Source organism: Henckelia pumila, chromosome 3, assembly GCF_033568475.1.
Source record: "Henckelia pumila isolate YLH828 chromosome 3, ASM3356847v2, whole genome shotgun sequence".
Lineage (NCBI taxonomy): Eukaryota > Viridiplantae > Streptophyta > Magnoliopsida > Lamiales > Gesneriaceae > Henckelia > Henckelia pumila.
Window position 1 is genome coordinate 36,069,975 of NC_133122.1, and position 24,888 is coordinate 36,094,862.

The following is a 24,888-nucleotide window of genomic DNA, read 5'->3' on the forward strand; positions in this document are numbered from 1 at the left end:
ATGGATCCCCCGCACCCTAAGGTGCGGGGATCAAGACTGTATAAAAGAAACTCGTATATATTTATATTGTGGGATTTTATGGAAAAGATAAAAATATTTATGAAAATTTATGAGAAAAAGAACATTTAGCTCATAGAAGATACTTTAATAATCTAATTTATTATTAAGATAATATATTTATTTATAAAATAAAAATATAGAGGATACTTTGGTAATTAATCACTCATGATATGCACGGAACATTATTTTATATAACTAATTATTAAAATTAGTAAGTATAAACATTTGAATAAATAATTAAAATATAAATAAAATAAAGGGAGACTTGGGAATAAATCCCTATTTACAAACCAAACTTGTGGATCAGTCCCTAAGTCAGAGATTTTTTATTTGAACTACCTGACACAAACAAAAAATTGTTTTGCACTCCCTAATCTAATATTATATTCATTTACCTGTCATTTTGATTCCAATATTTTATTTTATTTATTTATTTTATATGCTTCCTACCTCAACCCTACCGACAATTCTCTTCCTTCCTCTATCCTTGTGGATTTAATTGGATTCTCAGTGGGTAGGAGGATGCATTCCCAGTAAACACAAGACATCGTTTGTGGTTTCCGATTAGATTCAACCACTTCCCTTTCCTCTTCCCATTTCGTCCACCGATGGATCAATCCCCTTGGAGCTCCAAAACCTCAAGAAAATCGAACCCACTTTCCGTTTTCAAGATTCAACTTCCCGAAAATTAAGAATTTTCATCCTGTTCTATTGTACAGGCATGTAGAGTGCTTGGCCAGAATGCTCGAGAAAGGGGTGGATGCGGTGGAGGGTGTGGACTGTAGTCTGTACAGGGTTCCCGAGACCTTGGAGCCACAAGATTTGGATCAAATGAAAGTGCCACCAAAAAACGAAGAGATTCCGGTTATTTTTGTGGAGGATTTGGTGGAGGCAGATGGTTTTGTTCGGGTTCCCAAAGAGGTAGGGGCGTATGACAGGGCAGATGAAGCATTTTTAGACTCGACCGGGGTGTTGTGGAGGGAGCAGAAGCTTGTCGGAGTTCTCGGGTTCTTTGTGAGCACCGGGACACAAGGAAGCAAGCAAGAAACCACTGTGTAAGACAGTTGTTACATCTCGCATTTGACTCTGTTTTTATGGTTCAGCTTATTCTACAATCGATGTGATTTTATATCACAACCGTCAAATTCTGAATTCAAATAAGCATAAAAGTGATATAATATTGAATTTGTAAGATTATAGAGTGGTTTACATGCTTCATTTAGTCTAATGTTGATGTATTGGTAGCTAGAAATTGAGTAGAATGTGGTATTCTTTTCTTGACACTTGATTGATGTTGTATTCTTTTCTTGCCACTTGATTGCTATTGACTTATTTGACACTCTTATATGTACTCTTGCTTTGTTTTTCTAGAAAAACTTTGGGAGGATAATTAATTGTCCAATATTTGTAGTACAAAATCACCAAGTATGTAGGTTGCTTAAAAGTGAAACATCAAAGACCATGTAGTTGCCTAAACCGTGTACCAGAGCACGACCCAAGAAAGTGATGTAAATGAATCTAACGAGCCGATCATTAGTCAAATTCAATGCTCGAATATTAGTACGAGAGAGACCTTCTGATTGTCATTTATTTTATTCTTGAAAGTTTCTTCTTTATTTTCTTTAATTAATTTAACATGAATCCTTGTTTGGTATAGTTCATGTTCCCGATTTAATGACTCCTCTCTTTATAATCACAGTTAATATATATGTTGCAGATTGACTGCAGTTACACAATTAGCCTATCATGGAATGGTCTATGTTCCAATAGGATACACATTTGGAACCGACATATTTGAAATGGATGGTAATAAAAAAGACTAGAATCGACGAACTTGCAAAGAACCCATGAACTAACCTTTGGTTTCTCTTTTTCTAACATAAATTTTTTATTTGTTTGACTTATGTCTCCCTACAAGTAAAAATCTTACATTAATATATTTTTCAATTCACAGATAGTAGAACACATAATTTACGAGAATGCATCTACAAGAAAGTGTAGTTGATCCAGCGGAAGTATTAATGGCACATCGTTGCCTTTATGATCTTTTTGTGAGACTCAATTTTATTTCATGACATTTGTATCATTGTAATATGAACGGATTATTGTCACTTGTCAACTAATTTATGGAATTATACTTTTATCGGGAAATACCTTGAGTATCTCCTATTTATTGAGAGGTTTTGTCAAAATTTGTACAATCTAAACGCAAAATTTTTCAACTTTTTTTTGTTGATTAATAAATTATTTTCATGTTAATTAATCTTGGTTTCGAATTTTGATAACTAGCATCAATTATGATTATCACATGTTTATGCATTTTAATGTCTAATTTGATAGCATATATAATGATTAACAAATACGTGTATATGTATCCATTTTATATGTTTGTAACATATATGGTTAAAACAACATTATGTATGCATATAATGTCCTAATGTTTGTAACATATATGGTTAAAACAATATTATGTATGCATATAATGTTCTAATTTTGTAACATTAATGGTGATGTTGGTGCGTGGTCAGATGCAGCACCAGTTATATTGACCAGTAGTACAATATATGAAAAATAAAATATAATAGAGACTAATTGCGGTATGGTGTTATGTTAAATTTGGTACAGCTTCCATACATAATATTGACCAATAGTACAACAATTTTTTTTTCGATTGAATGATTAGATGCAGGAAACATGCATATAATCTTCGGATAACGTGTTCTTATTTTGAACTTTTTTTTATCTAATTAATGCATAATATTTGGAAAAAACAACTTTTTACCATCATTTTTATTTTTCAAGAGCAAAAAAACACTATCGACTTAATTATTGGCGCAAAATAGTTTATTTGAAATAAAAAAATAGTCTGAATTTGTTACAAAATATGTATGAAAGATGTACCAAATTTAACAAATTCTCATACCACAATTAGACGTTATTATACTTTATTTTCAAGCAAAAGTACTACGTATCGTTACAAATGGTACTGTGTACCAACACCACAATGTAAAACATGTATGAAAGATGTACCAAATTTAACAAATTCTCATACCACAATAAGACATTATTATACTTCATTTTTAAGCAAAAGTACTACGCACCGTTACAAATGGCAGTGCGTTTCTGATCACGCACCAACACCACAATGTAAAACATGTATGGAAGATGTACCAAATTTAACAAATTCTCATACCACAATTAGAGTTTCTTATACTTTATTTTCAAGCAAAGAAACTACGTATCAATACAAATGGTACTACTTTTCTGACCACACAACAACAACAAATGTAAAACATGTATGGAAGATGTACCAAATATAACAAAATCTCATACCACAATTTGACGTTATTATACTTTATTTGCTAGCTAAAGTACTATATATAGATATAAATGGTACTGCATTTATGACCTCGCACCAACATCACAATGTAAAACATGTATGAAAGATGTACCAAATATAACAAATTCTCATACCACAATTAGACGTTACTATACTTCATTTTTAAGCAAAATTACTACGCACCGTTACAAATGGTACTGCATTTCTGATCACGCACCAACACCACAATGTAAAACATGTATGAAAGATGTACCAAATTTAACAAATTCTCATACTACAATTAGACGTTATTATACTTTATTTGCTAGCTAAAGTACTACGTATTGATATAAATGGTACTGCATTGCTGACCACTTCATTTTCAAGCTAAAGTATTTTTATTTATACTACAAAATTAGACATTTGATATGTAAACATGTGCTAATCGCCATTGATGATACAAAATTAGGACATATGATTCATAAACATGTGCCAATCATATACATGTTTATGCATCAAGTGCATGATTCAATGATGATTGACACATGTTTATGAGTCCTAATGTCTAATTTTGGTAGCACATATGGTGATTAACAAAACACATGTTATGTATCCATTGTTTATGTTTGTAACATCTATGGTTAAAACAATTTTATCTATGCATCCAATGTCCTAATTCTGTAACATCAATGGTGATTAAAATATTTTCACTCATAAAATGTCTAAATTTTTAGTATCAATCATGATTATAACATGTTTATGCATTTTAATATCTAATTTAGTAGCATCTATGGTAATTAACAAACACAAGTATATGTATCCATTGTATATGTTTGTAACATATATGGTTAAAACAACTCTATCTATGAATCCAATGTCCTAATTTTGTATCATCAATTGTGATTAATACGTGTTTACATATCAAATGTCTAATTTTGTAGTATAAATAAAAATACTTTAGCTTGAAAATGAAGTGGTCAACAACGCAGTACCATTTATATCAATACGTAGTACTTTAGCTAGCAATAAAGTATAATAACGTCTAATTGTGGTATGAGAATGTGTTAAATTTGGTACATCTTCCATACATGTGTTTACATTATGGTGTTGGTGCATGGTCAGAAACACAGCACCATTTGTATTGATACTTAGTACCTTTGCTTAAAAATAAAGTATAATAACATCTAATTGTGGTATGAGAATTTGTTATATTTGGTACATCTTCCATACATGTTTTACATTGTGATGTTGGTACGTGGTCAGAAACGCGGTATCATTTATATCTATACATAATACTTTAGCTAGCAAATAAAGTATAATAACGTCAAATTGTGGTATGAGATTTTGTTATATTTGGTACATCTTCCATACATTTTTACATTTGGTGTTGTTGCGTGGTTAGAAAAGCAGTACCATTTGTATTGATACGTAGTATCTTTGCTTGAAAATAAAGTATAACAAACTCTAATTGTGGTATGAGAATTTGTTAAATTTGGTACATCTTCCATACATGTTTTACATTGTGGTGTTGGTGCGTGATCAGAAATGCAGTGCCATTTGTAACGGTGCGTAGTACTTTTGCTTAAAAATAAAGTATAATAACGTTTAATTGTGGTATGAGAATTTGTTAAATTTGGTACATCTTTCATACATGTTTGACATTGTGGTGTTAGTAAACAGTACCATTTGTAACGATACGTAGTACTTTTGCTTGAAAATAAAGTATAATAACGTCTAATTGTGGTATGAGAATTAGTTAAATTTGGTACATCTTCCATACATATTTTGTAACGAATTCAGACTATTTTTTTTATTTAAAATAAGCTATTTTGCGCCAATAATTAAGTCGATAATGTTTTTTTTCTCTTGAAAAATACAAATGATGGTAAAAAGTTGTTTTTTTTCCAAATATTATGCATTAATTAGATAAAAAAAAGTTCAAAGTAAATACACGGTATCCAAAGATTATATGCATGTTTCCTGCATCTAATCATTCAATCGAAAAAAAAAATTGATTAAACCTAAAAATGGTTTGCTCTCCAACGACAACATAAAATATAATGAAATCTTCATGACGTTTTTCTGAACACCCAATTATTGTCGCATGAAATGGTTGTGGTGATATATTCTCTAAATACTATTCATTGTGCAATAATTTTTCGTACGTCCATGCTTCATCGTCATCACGAGCACCGCCCACAAATGCGTGTAAATACCACAATCAAAATCTGCATCTTATTGTCAACACAAAACCCGGTTCACATTTTTCTATATTCTGTATACAAGTAAGAACAAGTGCCATTTTTTGTGAATTGGGAACACAAAAATCTACACTTCTTTATCAAATTTTTTATTTAGTGCTTCTAGTTTCTCCCTCGAATCATTTGCATCTTTTCTGCTCTGCATATGTGCCTCATTTTCATCAAATATTTTTAACCATTAGTGCATAAAAGAAAAAACAACAATATCATCATTACTAATTCTAATATATCATACGCTTCCTAAATTTCGTCCAAACAACACATACCATCAAACTTAGTAACTTAAAAAAAACGACAAAGAAACACGTACAATGCAAAACACACCAAAAAAATCAAACAAACTAAAAATTATCCATCAAAACAAACTAAACAAGACAGATAAATTAAATAAACTAACACAAATTGAAGGAAACATAATGCAAAATACACCATTGTAATTCATACTCTTCATTTGACATATTAAAGATCTATGATAGCTTGATATAAAAAAATATTAAACTTCAAGGGAGGTTCCATTATTTGAAATATAATATGTAGCAAACTGAAAAGTGCGGCAACAACGCGCCCTTAAAAAATCCACACTTCAAAAATCGAACAAATAATAATCTAATTAGAATTGTTGGTAAAAAAAGATAATTTAGGAACATCACATAATCAAAAAGCTAATTTAACAAATTCATTTAAATAAAGGTAAAAAATCACCATACTACTTTCCTATATGCTTTTTAAGAAAATCTCTCTAAATTAAACAAACTAGCACACATCGAATGCATAAGCTACAACAAAAACAAAATAAAAATAAGACTAAAATTACAACAACAATATGAAATAGTGCAAAAATTGATTGCGGTGATTATATGTAGATGTGAATAATAAAATTGACGCAATAGTGGTTGATCACTAAATTAGTGATCATTTTTTAAAGGGAAAAATCATTAGTGATCATTTCATATGAAAATAAATTGTTCATTCTACGGTTTAAATTAGAATTTTATTCTCAATCCCAAAAAATCGTGCCAATTAATTGCACAAGAATTTAAAAATAAAGTGTGACAAAGAGATATACAACAAAAAAACAGCTGCAAATGGACATACAAATCCAAAAAAATCGACAAAAAGACACAAAATAAATTACCATAAAAACAACAACAAAAAGACACAAAATAAAACTATCTAATAAACTACCGTAAATCAATAATAAAAAGACATAAAATAAAACAATATATTAAAGTGTGCGAAGAACAGAGAGCAAAGAACAAAGAAAACAAAAAAGAAATACTACCAAAATTCAATATACTACCTTGATATAGACCTTTTAAGAAAATTCCTCTAAATTCAAAAAAACAGCAGAGAGGTGACGAACAGAGACAAATACTTATGTTTTATTGATTCGAAAAAATGAATCAGAATATAAATGGAGAAGAATTACACGGCCTTATATACTTTGGTATCCTGATCATCTATATGTTTAAGCTTAAAAATAACAAAATTATATAATGCAAAATAAATCGACTTTTTGCTTCAAAAAATAAATAAATCGACTTCTATAAAATATATCCAGCACAATCAATCACAAAATCGCATAAACAATTGGAAAAACCGACCAAAATATCAAACTTGGAGAAAGAAACTCACAGCCTTTGTCTCCTGTGTTGCTTCGACTCGTCCCTTGTCATCGCCCTCTTCGAAACCTTCGCGGGTCGTGTTGTAGGTGAGTGGGTTTCTTAGGCCGTGGTTTTTCTCCCGTGAGTTCTCAAGTTGAGAGAAGAAGGAAGCATGGGTTGGAGAAGAAAGAGGCGAGAGTGGGTTGGAGAACAAAGGGAAGGAAATTAGGGCTAATAATTAGGGAAAATAAGAATTAAGGGTTAAAAAGATTAAATATGTGAAACAGGGAGTTAAAAATAAGTTTCTGGTGCATCAGGAAGTACAGAAAAAGAATGTATGACATGAGGACTGAACTTAAAGTGGAGTTTGTGATTAGGGATTTATGTCCAATTTTCCGTAAAATAAATGATTTATAGATCGTACAATTAAAAAACAAAAAAAAATATTCTGCAAATTTTGAAAAGCTTTCTTTTAGTACATTATTTGTTTGTTGAATTTTTTTTAGTTGCAATCATTATCATACGAAAATATTAGACCTCTCTCTAAATTTTTTTTAAAAAAAATCTTAGACATCTATGATCCGTAACTCTAGATATTTCATTTTTTACTACCAAATTAATTTTATTTCGGTTATTATGTGGTGCTCTTTTTTAATAAGATAGTAAGATAAGATATTTATTTATAAAATAAAAAGATCGTAGATGGAGATTATTTGGTAAATAAGTTGAAAGATGATATCTGAACCAATTTCACTTGTTCGTATTCTGACTTAATATAGAGAATATAATGTAATTATATAATACAATTAATTTTTATAATCATTAACATGATTACATGAAGGTGTCATATTTACAATATCTAACTAACGTCATTTCTGACGGACAAACAATTATTATTTTATAAAAAATGGAAAATTTATAACTAAATATCTTATGTTAAACTTCCGATAAAAAATATGTTCAACTATAGTCAACTCGCGATCGAAATTTGCACTATTGAAAATATCAACAAATAGACTTGATTCATTTACATTATTTTTCTAAAAAAAATTAAAAAAACAAATAGTCATATGTAATCATCTCACTCATCAATTTTATGAGACAGATTAAGGTTATAAATTCACGAGGTGTCATCCCAAAAGTATTGTCTAGCTATTGGGTGGTGTGACCTCATGATTTTATAAATCAAGGTCGCCCTTTCTGCTACATTTGGCTCTTAATCAACGAGAGCATCAATGTATAGGTTATAAACTCATGAGATGTCCATTTCAAAAGGTTTGACTATCGGATTGTGTGAGTCGTGTGACCTCATGAGTTTATAAGCCACTTTTTATTACTTTAATATTGCAATATAGGATATCATTTCACAGATCTACGATCAGATACGACTCATGAAAAATATTAATTTTTACGTGAAAATATATTAATTTCATAATATACCAGATAAAATCGATTTATCTCATGAATATAGATTTGTAACACAATCTTACTAGAGATCTGAAAAAAAAAAAAACAAAACAAAACAAAATGAATTGAAAGAGTTATAGACTTTTAAGTTCTAATACTATTCTCAAGAATCCTTCTATAATTTGGAACTTTGGTTTACTCAAATAAGGTATATTTTTCAAGTAAACACAAAATGAATTAATAAAAATAGTTTTATTTCATGTTAACCATCCCAAGTAAACTGTCAAATAAAAATAATCCTAAGTATGATCTTTATCGCGTGGCGAAAATCAAAGTCAACCCCCAAATTTTAAGCGGACGCAGATAGAAGGGGAATATTTATATAGTCAAAAACGTAAACTAATTAAAAGGGCATAACTCACACGTACAGTAAATAACAATATATCATTTTTTTTTTGAAAAATAAAAAAAATAATAATAATGAGACTCTAATCAATGAATCTCTTCTTATTTTGAGGGGTTACAAATTGAATAAAAATCACAATAATTAATCAATATGACCAATTTCATTTAGCTTTAAATACATAACTTAATAATGCATAAATACCAAGTAACAATTCCCAATTCTTGTGTTCTTCTTGTGAACAAAAAATGAGTCAAATTCTCATTAATCTCTATCAAAACAAGTAATTAATTGATTCCATTAAGTGACTAATTAAGTTTGTTTGGTTTCTTCCAATGAGTCATAACCCTAACGCATGCCATTATTATTGTCCTTTTTTCTTTGACATTAATAATTGCTCTATATAATAAATACATAATTAAAATGTATTTCACTAATTAATTATTAAAATCATAATTAATAAAGCCATATAAAATAATCTTAAGCTAACACCTTCCTGGTCTCTCATCTCATCGACAACAAAAGAGAAAAGAGACAAAGATCTCCATCCCCTAACAACCTTCTCTTTTTCATCCATGGATGATAAAGATGAAGCTTCCAACATCAAACTCGGGCTCGACTTGGGGTTAGGCTTAACCACGTATGAGCCAAGAAGGGATTATAACTCTAAGAAGAATAAGCCGGTGATTTTTCTTGATCTTTCGATCCCGCTTCACCAAAATGGCCACGATACCGAGTTTTCGAGCTCGGTCCCGAAACTCATTCAAGTGGATGAGAAACAAGGGAGCAAGGCGGAGGATTGTGAAAGAAATTATTCCAAGAATAATTGTAGCAGAAAGAAGCTGAGGCTCGAGAAAGATCAGATCATCTTGCTTGAAGAGAGTTTTGAACACCACTCTTCCCTTACAATGGTATATATTATAATACTTTTTTTTTATTATTATTTTTGAATAATTATTATATAAAATCACGGGATTTAATTAATCCTGTTTTCTGATATTAAAAAAAATCATATTAGATTAAAAAATAATTTAATTAATTTGGTGGGCATGCAGGCTCAGAAACAAATACTTGCAGAAAGATTGAATCTCAAACCTAGACAAGTTGAAGTTTGGTTTCAGAACCGAAGAGCAAGGTGCATGGTTAATTTTTTTTTTTTTTCTAATAATAATAAAAAAAATTATATTTCCTCCATTTTTGTGAATTGGATCCCAATTTAAAAAATAAAATTGTATATATGTTAATTATTTGTTTATGCAGGACAAAACTGAAGCAAACCGAGGTAGACTGCGAGTTCTTGAAGAAAAACTGCGAAACGCTCAGCGACGAGAATCGACGACTAAAGAGACAACTGTTGGAACTCCGATCAACGGTTAAAACAGAAAACCCACTGCCGCCACCTGCGGCTCCGACGCTGCGGCAGTTTTTCAACCCAATATTGCCAAAAGCTGCGGCGGCATCGCTTAAAATTACTTGCCCCTGGTGTGAAAAAACTTGGAACAATAGGGGCGGCGCGAAGCAGGAAATGGCGGCAGAAGCCGTTATGGAAGTGGGCCATGAAGATAAACGTAAGTAATCAGCACTGCCGGATCGGAAAAAGCTAGGGTTTATAGGTGGATACATATATAAAGAAGAATAAATTACATATTGATAAAGAAATGTGTATGTTAATGATTATTAATCAATCTTCATACCAAAAATATTGATCATTTTTTTATAATGATATACTTTCATATTCGGTGAGATTTCTTATTATACAAAAATAAATAAATGTGTGTGTGTGCAGGTATATAAGTAAATCTTTGTATAATTTATAAAATAAAGAGAAAATTGCAAATTTAGTCCTGTATGTTTGTCACTTTGCGATTTTGGTTCTCTATGTTTTCACATTTCAGTTTTAGTCCTACATGTTCTGATTTTTGGCAATTTCGGTCCTTTTTATTCGAAAAATGCTTACGGCACTGTACACGTCAGCTCCACATCAGCACTGAATTGGTGTCACGTCAGCGCCACATCGGAAAAAAGACTAAAATTGCCAAAAAAATAAAGATAGCGGACTAAAACTGAAATGTGAAAACATAAAGGACCAAAATCGCAAAGTGACAAATATATAGGACTAAATTTGTAATTTTTCCTAAAATAAAATTTCATATATTATATTGATTTTTTTAATATAAATATTCATGCCTTTTGAGATGTATAATCAAAACTCTTGTTTTAGTACTCTTCCATCATCTTTCTTCCTTTCTTTTATGTATTATTTCCGATCTAGTTGGAAGTTTTCCGAAGGAAAAAAAAACCATATATACTAGTTAGGTTTCGGAACATTGATTACTAGTATTTAAATTAATTAATTTACAGAATGTGCATGCCGAAGGCTAGCCTAGTATCTTCCATTACCGAAATTGTCATAGACTCGAAAAGATAACGTAGTATCTCATAGGGAAAATTGTATTTTAATTTTGGCATTGTTTATTTATTTTTTTGTCATTGGTAAATTTCAGCCTTAGTTCGTTATATATTATTTTTCTCTTCAAGTTTAGTCATTTTCCAACATTGTCTTGATGTGGCATTGATGTGCATTGATTTAATATCAACATGGTGCTGACATATGCAGTGTCACATTAATATTACCGGTGATGAATATCTAAAATTATCAAAAATTAAAAGATACATATATAATTAAGACTGAAAGTTTAACAACATAAAGTATCAAACTGCAAAGATATAAGGATAATGTTATGTGTACATAGATTGTTATTTGTTATATAGAGAGTTACACACTCTATTAAATTAGACAATTTTCCCAAAACTTTTAAAAAATTGTTTCTTTTCAAACTATAACTATTTGTCTTGTTAAAAAATACTCTAATGAAAAAATAATTTTTGTTTATCTTTTTATTATTTATTGTACATTTTTACAAGATTTATGTGGAGAGTCTTAATTATATGCTATAAACTTTCAGTTTTTCAATAATATTTATGATTTTAGTTTAATATTTTTCCATATTAAATATATAAGACAAACATTGTATATATTTTTCCTATTAAATAAAGTAGAAGAAAACCTCAAAAGGTGTCCGAGTTGGTAAAGTTTAAGTAGGTAATTAAACTCTTGACAATTGGTCAGAAATTTGATTCTCCTCCTACCAACGTTATCTTCTCGGGCGAGCTTGTTGCACGGAGTTTGCTCAATGCGATTTAGGCTAACTTAATTTGTAGGATACTGTGTTAGCTCGAGCCCAATACACACCAAAAAATAGCGACTATGAGTTCTCATAGAAAAAAATTAAGTAGAAGAACATATCCGTATCAATGGAGGGAAAACTGAAAAAGTAATTTGTAAGTTGTCTAGTTTTGACTTAGTATTCTATAATCAAAATTGAAAATTTTACAACTTACATATTATTCATTTTTCACACTGTAAGTTGATTTATAGTCTTAGTCGACTAATATGCATTTTTGAATTTCAGTTTTTTTCACTAAAGGGCTGACGTGATATAGATCACGACAGCAATCTTCATTGTCATGCCAGAATTTTATGATGACATGTCGTCATTTTTCGCCACATTAGCACTAAAATAAAACATCCCTAAAATGAAAAAAAAAATACAAATGAATAGACTAAAACTGCAAATTGATGGACTAAATCAATTTATTGGACTAACACCACTAAATTAATGCTTCACATAGTATGGGAATAAAATTTTACAATATATACCAAGCCGTCTTGAAAATTTTCTATCACGATGTCACATCGCGCGCGTACGTAAAATAGATTATTTATCTAGAAATTTTATGATAGTATGTATACGTATAATATAGTAGATAAAATTTTAATTTTAATTTTTGGTCATTTATATTTGTTTTTCCGTGATTTTGGTATTCTGTGATATTATATTTCAGTGTTAATCATGTATTTTTCAGTGTTTTTTAATTTAGTATTTTCTCTATGAAAGTACTGTTGTGGCACTGTGCAAGTTGACCTCACATGCGAAAAGATCTAAAATTGTTTTTTTAAAAAGACAGAGTTAGCAAAGTAAAATTAAAATTTAACCAAATAGATAACCAAAATGGCAGAAATTAAGACCGAATGTAGGGAAATTTTTTAATTTTCCGGTAATGTAATAATTTATCATTTTTTTTAAGAAAATGTCTAATATATATGTTGACGCATATCATGAAAATGCAAAGAGATATATATATATATATATATATATATATATATATATATTCAGAATACAAAATTGAAACCGAAACTATAAACGGGATCCGGAAGGAAAATGATTCATTTGCACGATCAATTCTATAAGTTAGGCACCACACCATTATTAATTACCAATAATTTGATTACATCAAATATATAATTTCAATAATGACGTTCGTGTTTACTTATGAAACTCAATTTTAAAATGCATTAGGTAAATATTTTATTGTTAAATTAATAAACAAACATTGTTTATACAATATTAGATTTATTTATGCATATATCTAGATATATATGTCAATAATGACGTTCGTGTTTAATTATGAAACTCAATTTTAAAATGCATTAGGTAAATATTTTATTGTTAAATTAATAAACAAACATTGTTTATACAATATTAGATTTATTTATGCATATATCTAGATATATAGTAGCATATGATATAGATATTAACTATTATCAACTTGAAAATAGAGGGAGGGAGGGGGTGTGAATTAAAGAATGGTTGTAAGTAGACGACTCTAACCATATTTATTGCTCTTATAGCCTTTAGACTCGAGATTATTCTCATTTATTTGCTAATGAGTGCATATTTCCCCTAGCCACATGACTAGCCATGCAACTAATTGAAAATTTAGATGAGAAGACTTTAATTTGATATTTATTTTAAAACTGTTTTAAAATTTTATGTCGTAAATATAACCTGTGCTTCGTAATTCCATTAAATTAGTACATTTTATTTTTATGGTTAAATTTTTATAAGTGATTTCTTTAATTATTTGGTACTATTATCTTCAATAGTCAATACCATTTAGTTTGCGATATTTATAGATGAGAGGAAAAATTACAAGTTTGAACATGCATATTTATTGTTTTGAGATTTTCATATTTTATAAATGCTGTTAAAATTTGATATATCTTAATTTCTTATATTATTACATTTTGGCAATTTTTGTCTTTTGTTTTTCAATTTTGATAATTCTTGAACGGGGGTGTTGATATAGTAGCACGCGTTAGTGGTTCCTATTTTTAGGTTCTCACGGGGTACGTACATGGTTTTTTTTAAAAAGAAGGAAAAATTATTTTTTTGGTCTTGTATGTTTGTTACTTTGCGATTTAAGTTCTTTATATTTTCAGATTTCAGTTTTAGTCCGCTATCTTTATTTTTTTTGCAATTTTAGTCATTTTTCCGACGTGGCGCTGACGTGACACCAATTCAGTGCTGATGTGGAGCTGACGTGTACAGTGTCACGTCAGCATTTTCGAATAAAAAGGACCGAAATTGCCAAAAATTGAAACATGCAGGACTAAAACAGAAATATAAAAACATAGAGGACCAAAATCGCAAAATGACAAACATACGGGACCAAATTTGCAGTTTTTCGTTAAAAAAATCCACCAAATTAATGCGAACTAAACTGACTTTGTTGCAATTCGTAAAACATAGATAAAAACAAATATACATTAACGAAAGAATGGGGGAGTAATCTTTTTGTTGCGATTTCTACTTTTCTTTTCTTCCCTTTTTTTGTTTTTTAGCTGGCCATATTGAGATGTTTGTTGAATTGTTGGAATAATTTGGTCTCAAACCGAACAACGCATATCATCCCAACCTTGAAACATTGCTACAAGATCAGTTATAAGTCAATATCAGCTTTCTATATATTTCTAACTACGATCGGATTATGGCCGGGGAAAAATATCGAAATGCTGTCATATCATCTATATCGTATCGAAATTTTTGGTATCGGTATCGGTATAGGATTTTCAAATTTTTGGTATTTCGGTATACCCAAAAAAAAGTCGGTATACACGGTATCGGTATGATACCGCGTATACCGACATTTTTTTAAAAAAAAAACAGTTTAAAAAAATCGATATACACGGTATCATACCGATACCGTACCGAATTTCAGTATTCGGTACGGTATCGATATGAATTTATGTCATATCAAAATTTTTGATACGGTATCGGTATCGAAATTTTGCGGTATTCGTTGAATATCGCGGTATACCGTATCGAACCACCCCTAGTCCGGATTGGCTCAATTAATGAAAAATTACATATTTTCGCCTCCAGTGAGATGTTCAAGTTGGTGGAGTGGATAAGAATTTGACCAGTACTCAGATGTTTGATTTTCCTACCAACACTTTTTTGGACTAGTCTGTCGCACATGACTTGCGTTTACAGTATGGTTTACCTGACTAACGTGGTTTGCATGTTATTGTATTAGTCTGAGAATTTACTCAACGCACACCGAAAGATAGTGGTTTCGAGTTCGCACGTCATTAAAAAAAATTACATATTTTGGTATTTCTGAAAAATTCAATTAATCAAACGTTCAAACTCAATAAACTAATCAAATTTCATGTAGGCCAACATCAGCCATTGCTACCATGATGTTAGGTAGCGTAAGGACAAGAATTGGAACTTTTACTTGCACAACATGTACATAATAAACCTAGGGCTGGGATACGGAACCAAAATACCTATTTTTTGGATATCGTACCGAACTTTTTTCGATATATAGACATTTTTTTGGTATATCGAATTTTTTTTCGATATCTATACAGTATGAGTATGAATTTTTTCTATACAAAAATTTCAGAATTTCGATATCGGTACCGGTATAAATTTTTTTCATATCAATATTTTTTATACGGTATACCGAAAACCCACCCCTTTATAAACCCACAATAAAAAAATGTTTTAAAAAAAGATAATGAATTCTTATTAAATGAGGTACGATATATCCTATGCCATATAATATTTTCTTATTCAACTTTATTTCCACCAAATTACAAAAATTGGAATATGAAGCAGCATTTCACTCTCCATATATAAATGCTCACAAATTCTTCACATGCAAATCAAAATCACACAAATTCCATCTCAATATCCTCACTTTTCCCCCCTTCCAGGTTTCCGAAATGGCGTTTAAGTCCCTCAAGTTGTCCTTATTCCTATTTCTAGCGCTCTTCTTTGCAAGTTCCTTGGCGGAACTCCCCCAGCATAAAGAGACAGGGATGACACTATACTTCCAAGACTATTCTGGTGGGCCCAATGCAACAGTGATCGAGATCACAGGCCCAGCAAATGATGGGCTTCTTGCGTTCACGAAGTTTGGTACCATTTTCTGCACTGACGATCCAATAACAGAAGGAATTGACAGAGGTTAGTTTCAACTTTCAAATATATAAACGCATAAAAATATACACGAGTTTATTGCTCAATTTTATGAGATATATTTTATTTATGTCAAAATTATTACTTTATATTATAAAAATATTATTTTTTATGTCAAAATTATTACATTTCATTATAAATATATCCGGTAGTACGTCTGACATATCTAGATTGTCTCACAAGATTTATGAGTCTATGCATTTCTTATAAAGTTAAAATTTAAATAATTACTAACTTACATAGAGTAGAACATATAAATGAGAGACTGTGAGATTTGTTATATAAATGGATACATTTTTTGATGGTAAAATCGCAACTTTATTAAGAATAATCGTTAATTACAAGTCTAACCAACCAATAAGAAAATTCACCATTCACATTGAATTTTATTGAACTTTTTTCTATTAAAGAGTTAATGGTACTTGTGTCCATATACATAAAAATATCGGGTATCTGAAATGATGATTGTAATCATATAGTTAGCCCGATAAAATATTTTTGTTAGGAACAATACTAAAAGTTCTAATATTTTCTTTATTTTACATTTTGAACTTCATATAATTTTCACTATTAATTTATAAATTATCTTTCAACAACAGAGTCAAGAGAAATTGCAAGGGCCCAAGGTTTGTATGTAACCTCTGCATTGGATGGGTCAAATACTCATGTGTTGATATCGGTTGTGTTCAACGACGAAGAGTTCAAAGGTAGTACCTTGGAGATACAAGGTACAAGTGCTCAGTTCGAAAGGGTGAGGGAGGTGGCGGTGGTCGGCGGCACGGGAATATTCCGTCTCGCGAGGGGATACGCCACCTTCGAGACCATTCATTATGATCCCTCGTTGCATCATGCTATCATTCAATGCAACATCACCGTACTGCATTATTGACTATGATTTAATTAGTCGTCTATGTTGCATCATGTAAAACACTCTCTTTTAAACATACGAGAGTTCGTTCATATATTTAGTGCTATCCGCAGAATGCCTTTGTCTGTTGTATCATGCAATAATCCACTGTTTGAGATAGGTTCTTTTCCCCACTTTAATTTCACATTTGGAGCCTAATAATAACAATAGTTAGAATAATAACGGAGATGGTAGCAATTTGTTTGTGTCCAAGTTCCAGTTTACTATTTATTTCTTAAATCAGCTATAATTATTACTGAGAAATAAAACTTTACTTGCTCAAATTGTAGGAAGCAACCATATGGGAACTGTATTTGTATTCCTCATGGTTCAAGACTTCAAGCTTGTTCATGCAGTCCATGGCTTCATGTAATATACAGTAGAAAGACGTTCCAGTCGACTCACAATAATACATAACTCGTTGAATGAAACGAAAATGAACATAACCTGGTATCTGTAGGCTTGATTGGACTACAGAAAATTCCATAAGCAACATATTAGATACAAGGTCAAATATGGGATATGTACAACATATTGATGCTTGAACATTGGCCTCACAAAGCTACTGCCACAAGCCTTCATGAGTGGGGAAAAACTTTACAGAGAAAGAATTGCAGTTCAATCACTCTCCTTTGACCATAACAGACTGATGTAGTACCCGTTTCATCTCCACGAAAGTCGAGTACTCCTTGTTCATGGGTTGTTTCCAGGGTTCACCATCTATCTGCATGTATGCCTCTGTCCATTCTCCTCCCCTGAGTTCAAACCGAATAGCTGAGGCCTGGTAATCACAGTGTATAACGCGTCAACAGTTTTTCAAAACCACAAGAGTGCTTATGATGAAATTATTTTAATGCACGAGAAATAATTTTATACCAAGAAAAAGTGGATATGAAAAAGGAATGGCTTCCCATGTGTACCAATTGTTTTACAAGAGCAAGAATTTTCCCACATGCTATGCCTTCTAACGAAACAGATTTGCATGACAATAAAGCATTTTTTGGCAAATTAATTGCTGACGTATTATTCAATGTACAAAAAAAAAAACGAGGGTTCCAAATTCACTTCTACGAATGAGGTGGATTAGTGCTTCATGCATTACTTGGAAGTACATAGCAAACTTTAAAAACTGAGCAATTCGAACTTCATGGACACCATTTTCAGATTCAACATCCTGTGAACCAGTGATGGAAAGCATGCAGCTTCTAAAATGCTAATTTTAGAACCAATACATAATGAATCATAAGAAGTGATACTCTCGTAGAGAAATTTTAGTTCCATACCTGGGCTATGTGTTTTGCCGAGATCAATTCAACCATAACCATTGAAGCATGCCAACCATGTTTCAAACCAAAAACTTCCAACAAACCATCGTCAGCATGAGCCTCGACAAACCCTCTCTGGAGGGAAGAAAACAAGGGAAGAGGGGAAAATTAAAGGAAAACTGTTGTCAATATGATCGATCATATTGTCCATGATTACCTACTGAACAATCAAGGTCGGAATACAACCTAAGTTAGACACAAAGTTGTTCAGTGTTAACAATATCCATACCTTTTCTAAATATTCTGGCTTCAAATTGCCCCAAGGATTTCTTCCACTTCCATAGCTAGGGAGATTGAGGACAACTACAGACCTCACACTGGAAGATCCATGTAAGTCAGACTCAGATAAGTTAATTCAAATCAAGAAAAGTCCAGAAAACAAATCAAGTGGGAATACGTTCACGATTGTTCGAATACAACTGTCAAGTCACTGTGAACTTAAGATCCATTAAACTCATCGAGAAAATGAATTTAACCTTGATGGGACAGAGATTTGCTCCCATTGTGAACAATTGACCTTCTTAACATATATCCTCAAGATGTTCTTCAAACCTCTGCAGAAACCAATATGAAAAGTATTGCCATTCAGTTTCAGCAGGTGCAAATGTCAATCCATGAGGAACAAGGAGTAATTCATGCTTTGCAGAACTGACTTGACGCTTGGTTTTTTTCAACACTTCGCAATTGAAATTATTTATCAACAAAAAAGAAACATGAGATGCCCAAATCAGCCTCTTCTGCTGTGCTAGATCATAGGCCAGGCTTGATCTTTGCCAAACTACTTGACACTTTTTGTTTAAAATAGAAATTCCATTTGAACTCCCATTTTATGAACATATTTGACAAAAATCTAACCTTAAACCTGGATCACTACTGCATGGCGTGAAAAACCACCCCTGCTTGCAACTGTATCCAGAATAAATTAACTGCAGTCAAAAGTTCAGCCACACTTTAATGCCAGATGAGAGTGGAAAATTTTACGTAGCCAACTTTACACATAATTAAGAAAAAAATTACATGTATATGATTGATGTGAAATATCATGGTGATAACCGAACTATGCAGCACCAAGATTAGATGCAAAACATATGGCAGCATAATTTTTTTTTTAAAAAAAGAAAGTTTACAGGGCACAAACGATAACATATCAAAAGTGTTGTACTTAAATTGTAGCTTGAGCTTCTAGATCAAAATATTCTTAAAATATTCAATTTTGCAAAGCAGGCTTTTCAATAACACAATACCGGGACATTATTTTACTGTCAATATGCCCATCTAAGTTACTAGTACACAGCTTAGTCCTGTCGTCACACAAAGTGACCCAACTCCCAAGCCTTGTGGAAACCTCTACAGAATTATAGACAGCATATCAGAATGGATGGAGGAAAAATTAAAATATGTGTGCTTTATGACGCTCAAAATCCCAGCAGTGCATTCCTCCAAATTTCAGTGATGTGTCCTTCTAAAGTTAATCTATAGTACAAAATAAAACCTGTATGCTAGGCCAGATTAAAGGTAACACTGTCATTCGATTCAAAGATTTATGAGATCACGGCTTTCATAATTCCAACACAATGACACACGGAGAGAAGTAAATGAATTCAACCTCCCTTCCTTCGCTTAATGCCAATGACAGGGAGGGAAATTATTAGTTAATATCTGACATTGGACGAGTAATTTGAACCTTGTTTGAAATAGGACCCTGAGCAAGGTAAGGCCTTTCGTTGCGTAAATGGTGGAAACCGTAAGCAACCTGGGCATCCATACCTGATGCCACAAAAACATAGTTATTCTCAGCAATCAGCATGGCACAGCCCAAGAGAGGACATTAAACAAAAACAAAATGCATACCTAAACTAAAATAATTATAAAAGACTCCCTGATAACAGGAAACCATTCCAGGTAACTCCTCTTCAACTTGCAATTCCTGCATAATCAACAACTTGAAATGGTAACGTGAATACATACAAAACAGGTAAGATTATAATATCCAGTCAGAGATGATGAAGAAAGTAAATTAGCTACATTCTTGCTGACTAAATAGTGCCCGGAAAAAACAAAGATAAATTTTACATGTAACCTGGAAAAATATGGATGTTAATTAAAGTGGTAATTATATTGGTCATGCATTACATCACAAAATAAATAAGTATGACCGAAGCACAGAATACCATAACCAATTACCATGATGTCGTCTTCATGCTATTATCAGATCAAATATTGGAGTAACACGCCAGAACATAGAGGTTGAGAGCAAATATCATATTTCGAATTCCAGAACTTTGTTTTTTTCTAAATATCATTTATTTTTATTTTGACAAGTGTCTAACCATAAAGTTGATTCTTTCCTCCTAGTACAAGATAATCCTCAGTCACACAACCAATAGAACTTCACAGATACACTTTTCTGTAACAAACTAACATTACATTCGACGTAAAACAGAATTTTGAACAAAGAGAACAAAAAGAAAGGTAGAGAAAAATGTTTGAGTGGAACTAAGATGTAAGTTCAGCGCTACAAAGGGCACAATGTACCGTACAGTGTCACAACTGATAATGATTTCAGTTCAAGAATACCAGCCTCCATTTTTTACAAAAAAAAAAAGGAGACACAAACTTCATGAAGAAAAATGGCTTTCAATGATTTTTTTTGAGAAGCTTCCATTTTTACAAAACAGGGAGACACAAACTTCATGCATAATAATGGCTCTCAATGAATAAAGATCTCACCAACTGTTCATCTTGATTGGGAATTGTATACGTCGGTAAAGAAATTAAGGTGGTCTTACAAATTCATCTAACCAAGAATATGAATATTTAGCATATTATGATATGATTCCAAATTCACTCTTTCCCATAAAGCATCATGTGAACCTGAAAGCTTATACATAAATACAAGTTGATATTTTCAATAAAATCATTACGTCCTGAGATTTCAAACAAAATATAGTGCTTACATGTTGAATTTCATAAGACTAGTGTAACTTGGCAATGAAAGTGATAGTTGCCTCATGTATAGAAACACTTGCAACATAATTAACTAGCATGTCAACATGACCTAATCCTTTTTTTAAATCAAAATAACTCCGTTAAATCAAAATAGAAACTCAATAAAAAAATAATTAAACTAACTTAACCCACAAACCTGATCAAGGGGTGTTTCTTTGGTGGGTTTTAGAGAATAAGGTATGTCCAAATCCTTCCCAGCTGGCATTGAAATTAAAACTTGCCAACTGCACATTAAAGCATTCATCACACTCCGATGGCAATGCAACTTAAAAAGAATAAAAATTAAGATAGAATCAAAATTATCGAGACAAGAAATTTCCAACGCAGATAAAAAAGGGTTCTTGAATAATTAACGATTTGAGGTGGCCATATAACTAAAGAAACTGAAAGGGACATAAATGACAATTATAAGCCATTTTCACTTCAAGATAGAACTAAAAAATAATAACTATAACAAGTAGGTAGGTGATAGGGTTACCAACTTTTTTCTTTTTTTTTTTTGGAAAAAAAGAAGCACCCGCTTATAAAGGATTCGTACCAAAAAAACCCACCTAGTTAACATCTGTACTTAACACTCGGTCCTGTGGACTGGGTTTCTTGGTTTTGGTTCTCAGCCCATCAAACATGCACTGTGATCCTTCAAATTATAAGCATGCCCTAAAAGAATCATGCCATCATATTAAGTGTGTTTAAGAACATAAAGGAGGGACCTTTAGTGATCATATAGCCACGTGGACCCATTTTCCCTCATTGACTGATCTTTACTAGCAAATTACAAAACAACTAGCAAGACACCTGATATATTGAGAAAAGAGACATATTATTTGCATAAACCCAATACACCTAAAAAGTATATGAAATAACCTTGCCAAAAATCTGAAAAGTTATAAATTTAACAAAATAAAATATTCACCTGTCCAAATGACCAATAGGACCATTAGCTATCTTGTCAAGAGTTCTTTTGATGGCTGATTTCCAATTAAAAGGGAATGATCCGCCCTTCAAAGTACACTCAAATAATTGCCCAAAGAGCACACAAAACAGAATTAGAAGGCAAAACTCGAAAAAGTAATCAGAAACTTACCCAGTTAAAACTCCTAGACAAATCATTTCCTGTCCCAAGTGGTATAATTCCGGTTGGAGGAACTGGCAGCCGGTCTTGTTTGTTAAGCTCTCCAAGACAGCCAAGGACCCAACCAACAGTACCATCACCTCCTGCCACCTTTCACGATCACAAAAATCACAAGCAATGTTTCAGAGGGAAGTAGCAAGCAGTATCTATTAATACATTAGAAAAGTCAGTAGAAGAACAAACCACAATCCTAAGTTTTTCACGAATTGTTGCGGCACTGTCATCTCCAAGACTAGCAAACTTCTCCAGGCAATGCAATCCATACTGAACAAATTCGTGAGGCTTCACAACTGAAAGATCAAAAATCTGGTAGCATAGAAAAGAGAAAATGAGGGACAAATTGCACAGCATATTTTTTATGTACAGCTCAAAAACACAATTTTACAATTTTTGGCATAGTATAAGCAATAAGCCATATGTCAAACAAAGTTTAGGCAACTTCCAATCTTGTGAGGATCTAGAGGATCAGGAACATAACACCAATGACTATCAAGTACCCAACATCCTGTCCCTTAAATATGATAAAGATATATAAACACCAATCAGATCTTGTCAAGGGAATTCATCTCTGTTCTATCAAATATCCGATTTGGAATTATTAGAAATTGATAACTTGAAAGCTGAGTTTGAGCATCCTATATCACACTTAACCAATTGGGATGCATGGTACATAGTGGCTTCGCATCATTATTTTTAAATACGGTGTATTTCCAAGAATCCTACAAAGAAAAAAGGAGTATAATTGGGATTTAAGCAGTAGCATTCTCTGTTAACGCCCATTTTCGTAGCATAATAGCAAATACTCTGTTTTTGAATTGGGAAATAGATTCAAAAAACATTGGTATAGAACAGACTAAATAGATTCAAACAACACTACTCCAAAAGAGAGAAACATATATTGCAATTATTAACCAAAGGAAACGGCTTGTACGCAGCAAGTTAATATTGGATGCATTCACCGGACAAAAAGGGATTTCTTTGACCCTAAACTCATAATGAGCCCAGTACAAAGTAAACAATGGTATCTGCTAATCTTTTCACTTCATTGATAAAATTAAGAGCTAATCGGTTGTTCTGAACTTCCAAAAAAGATTATTAGCGCACTTGCTATTCATCTTCTAATCCTAATTGGGAAATTATTGGGGGAAGGAAAAAAAACCAAAAAGAACATTCAGAAGTAAGATGGAAAAATTATACCCATTCCTGAAGATTACAAATTTCAGTCACAGAATTCGAATGTAACACGTACAAATGCGTGCTCACACACGTAGAGTACATGTACAGATTCGTACGTCCAAAGTTACGAACTCTACCCGTCCAGATTATTACCTGTTCGTCCGCCATGAGCTCCTTCAGTCGGGCCTTGAGTTCGGGCCCATGCCTCCCGCCGCTCTTTGAATTGATGAACACGACCAAGGGAAACTCCGGCGGCTCCGGCGGCTCAGCTCCTCCCGCGTGAGCCGCGTCGTAAAGCCCAGAAACGGCAGGCGATTCAACGTCCTTGGTCTGGATCGCCTCCCTGACGGCGAGCCGGATGTACTCAGGGAACGTGATCTTCTTCCTCAGCTCCTCCTTGGGGATACGCACGCCGGCCATCGTGCAGCCGCGTATGGAGTCAATGACGGATGACCGAGCGGAGGCCACCTGGGTCTGCGTGCCCGGTAAGTCCATTTCGCCGGCGGAAAAAGCCGATTCCGACGATGAGCTACGATCGAGCTTCTTCTTGGTCCAGGAAAATGGCAGAAAAGCATACGTGCTCAACGGTTTACCATGTCGTTGGATTTATCAAGAAGAAAATCACCATTATTTATTTATTTATTTTAGTACATTAAATGTCATTTTAATTCTACATATGTTTTTTTTCCTGTTGAATTAATATACTCATGTATCATGTGTTTCATGTTGTTGGTGATCAATTTTAGTAAAAAAAAATTAAATTGGTAATATTATTGATGAATTTTTGTTTAATAATTGTTGTGGGTCAAAAAATAGTTCAATTGTATTTTTGATATCGTATATTTCTTTTTCCTTTTTTTTTTAATCTCGTTTTTTATGTTATCAAATTTT

The 24,888-nt window shown here is 32.1% G+C and overlaps 3 protein-coding genes and 1 pseudogene across 3 annotated transcripts; 3 read left to right on the plus strand and 1 right to left on the minus strand.

Annotated features, from left to right (window-relative positions):
• Positions 1 to 1,883, plus strand: LOC140888463 (probable NAD(P)H dehydrogenase (quinone) FQR1-like 2; annotated as a pseudogene).
• Positions 1,884 to 9,592: 7,709 nt separating this feature from the next.
• LOC140893611 (homeobox-leucine zipper protein HOX18-like) lies at positions 9,593 to 10,630 on the plus strand. The gene is made up of 3 exons (XM_073302696.1): positions 9,593 to 9,965; positions 10,110 to 10,189; positions 10,315 to 10,630. Exons 1-3 carry the CDS (start codon positions 9,630 to 9,632, stop codon positions 10,628 to 10,630), a joined length of 732 nt encoding a protein of 243 aa, XP_073158797.1. The 5' UTR covers positions 9,593 to 9,629.
• A 5,562-nt stretch (positions 10,631 to 16,192) lies between these two features.
• On the plus strand, positions 16,193 to 17,337 carry LOC140886638 (dirigent protein 22-like). Its single transcript, XM_073293328.1, has 2 exons — positions 16,193 to 16,436; positions 17,048 to 17,337. Exons 1-2 carry the CDS (start codon positions 16,193 to 16,195, stop codon positions 17,335 to 17,337), a joined length of 534 nt encoding a protein of 177 aa, XP_073149429.1.
• A 318-nt stretch (positions 17,338 to 17,655) lies between these two features.
• On the minus strand, positions 17,656 to 24,578 carry LOC140886316 (diacylglycerol kinase 3). Its single transcript, XM_073292861.1, has 12 exons — positions 24,151 to 24,578; positions 23,005 to 23,127; positions 22,774 to 22,911; positions 22,603 to 22,688; positions 21,826 to 21,913; positions 20,532 to 20,607; positions 20,365 to 20,447; positions 19,536 to 19,606; positions 19,157 to 19,234; positions 18,910 to 18,997; positions 18,639 to 18,755; positions 17,656 to 18,136 (listed from the first exon to the last, which is right to left on the minus strand). Exons 1-12 carry the CDS (start codon positions 24,490 to 24,492, stop codon positions 17,978 to 17,980), a joined length of 1,449 nt encoding a protein of 482 aa, XP_073148962.1. The 5' UTR covers positions 24,493 to 24,578; the 3' UTR covers positions 17,656 to 17,977.
• Positions 24,579 to 24,888: the final 310 nt, after the last annotated feature.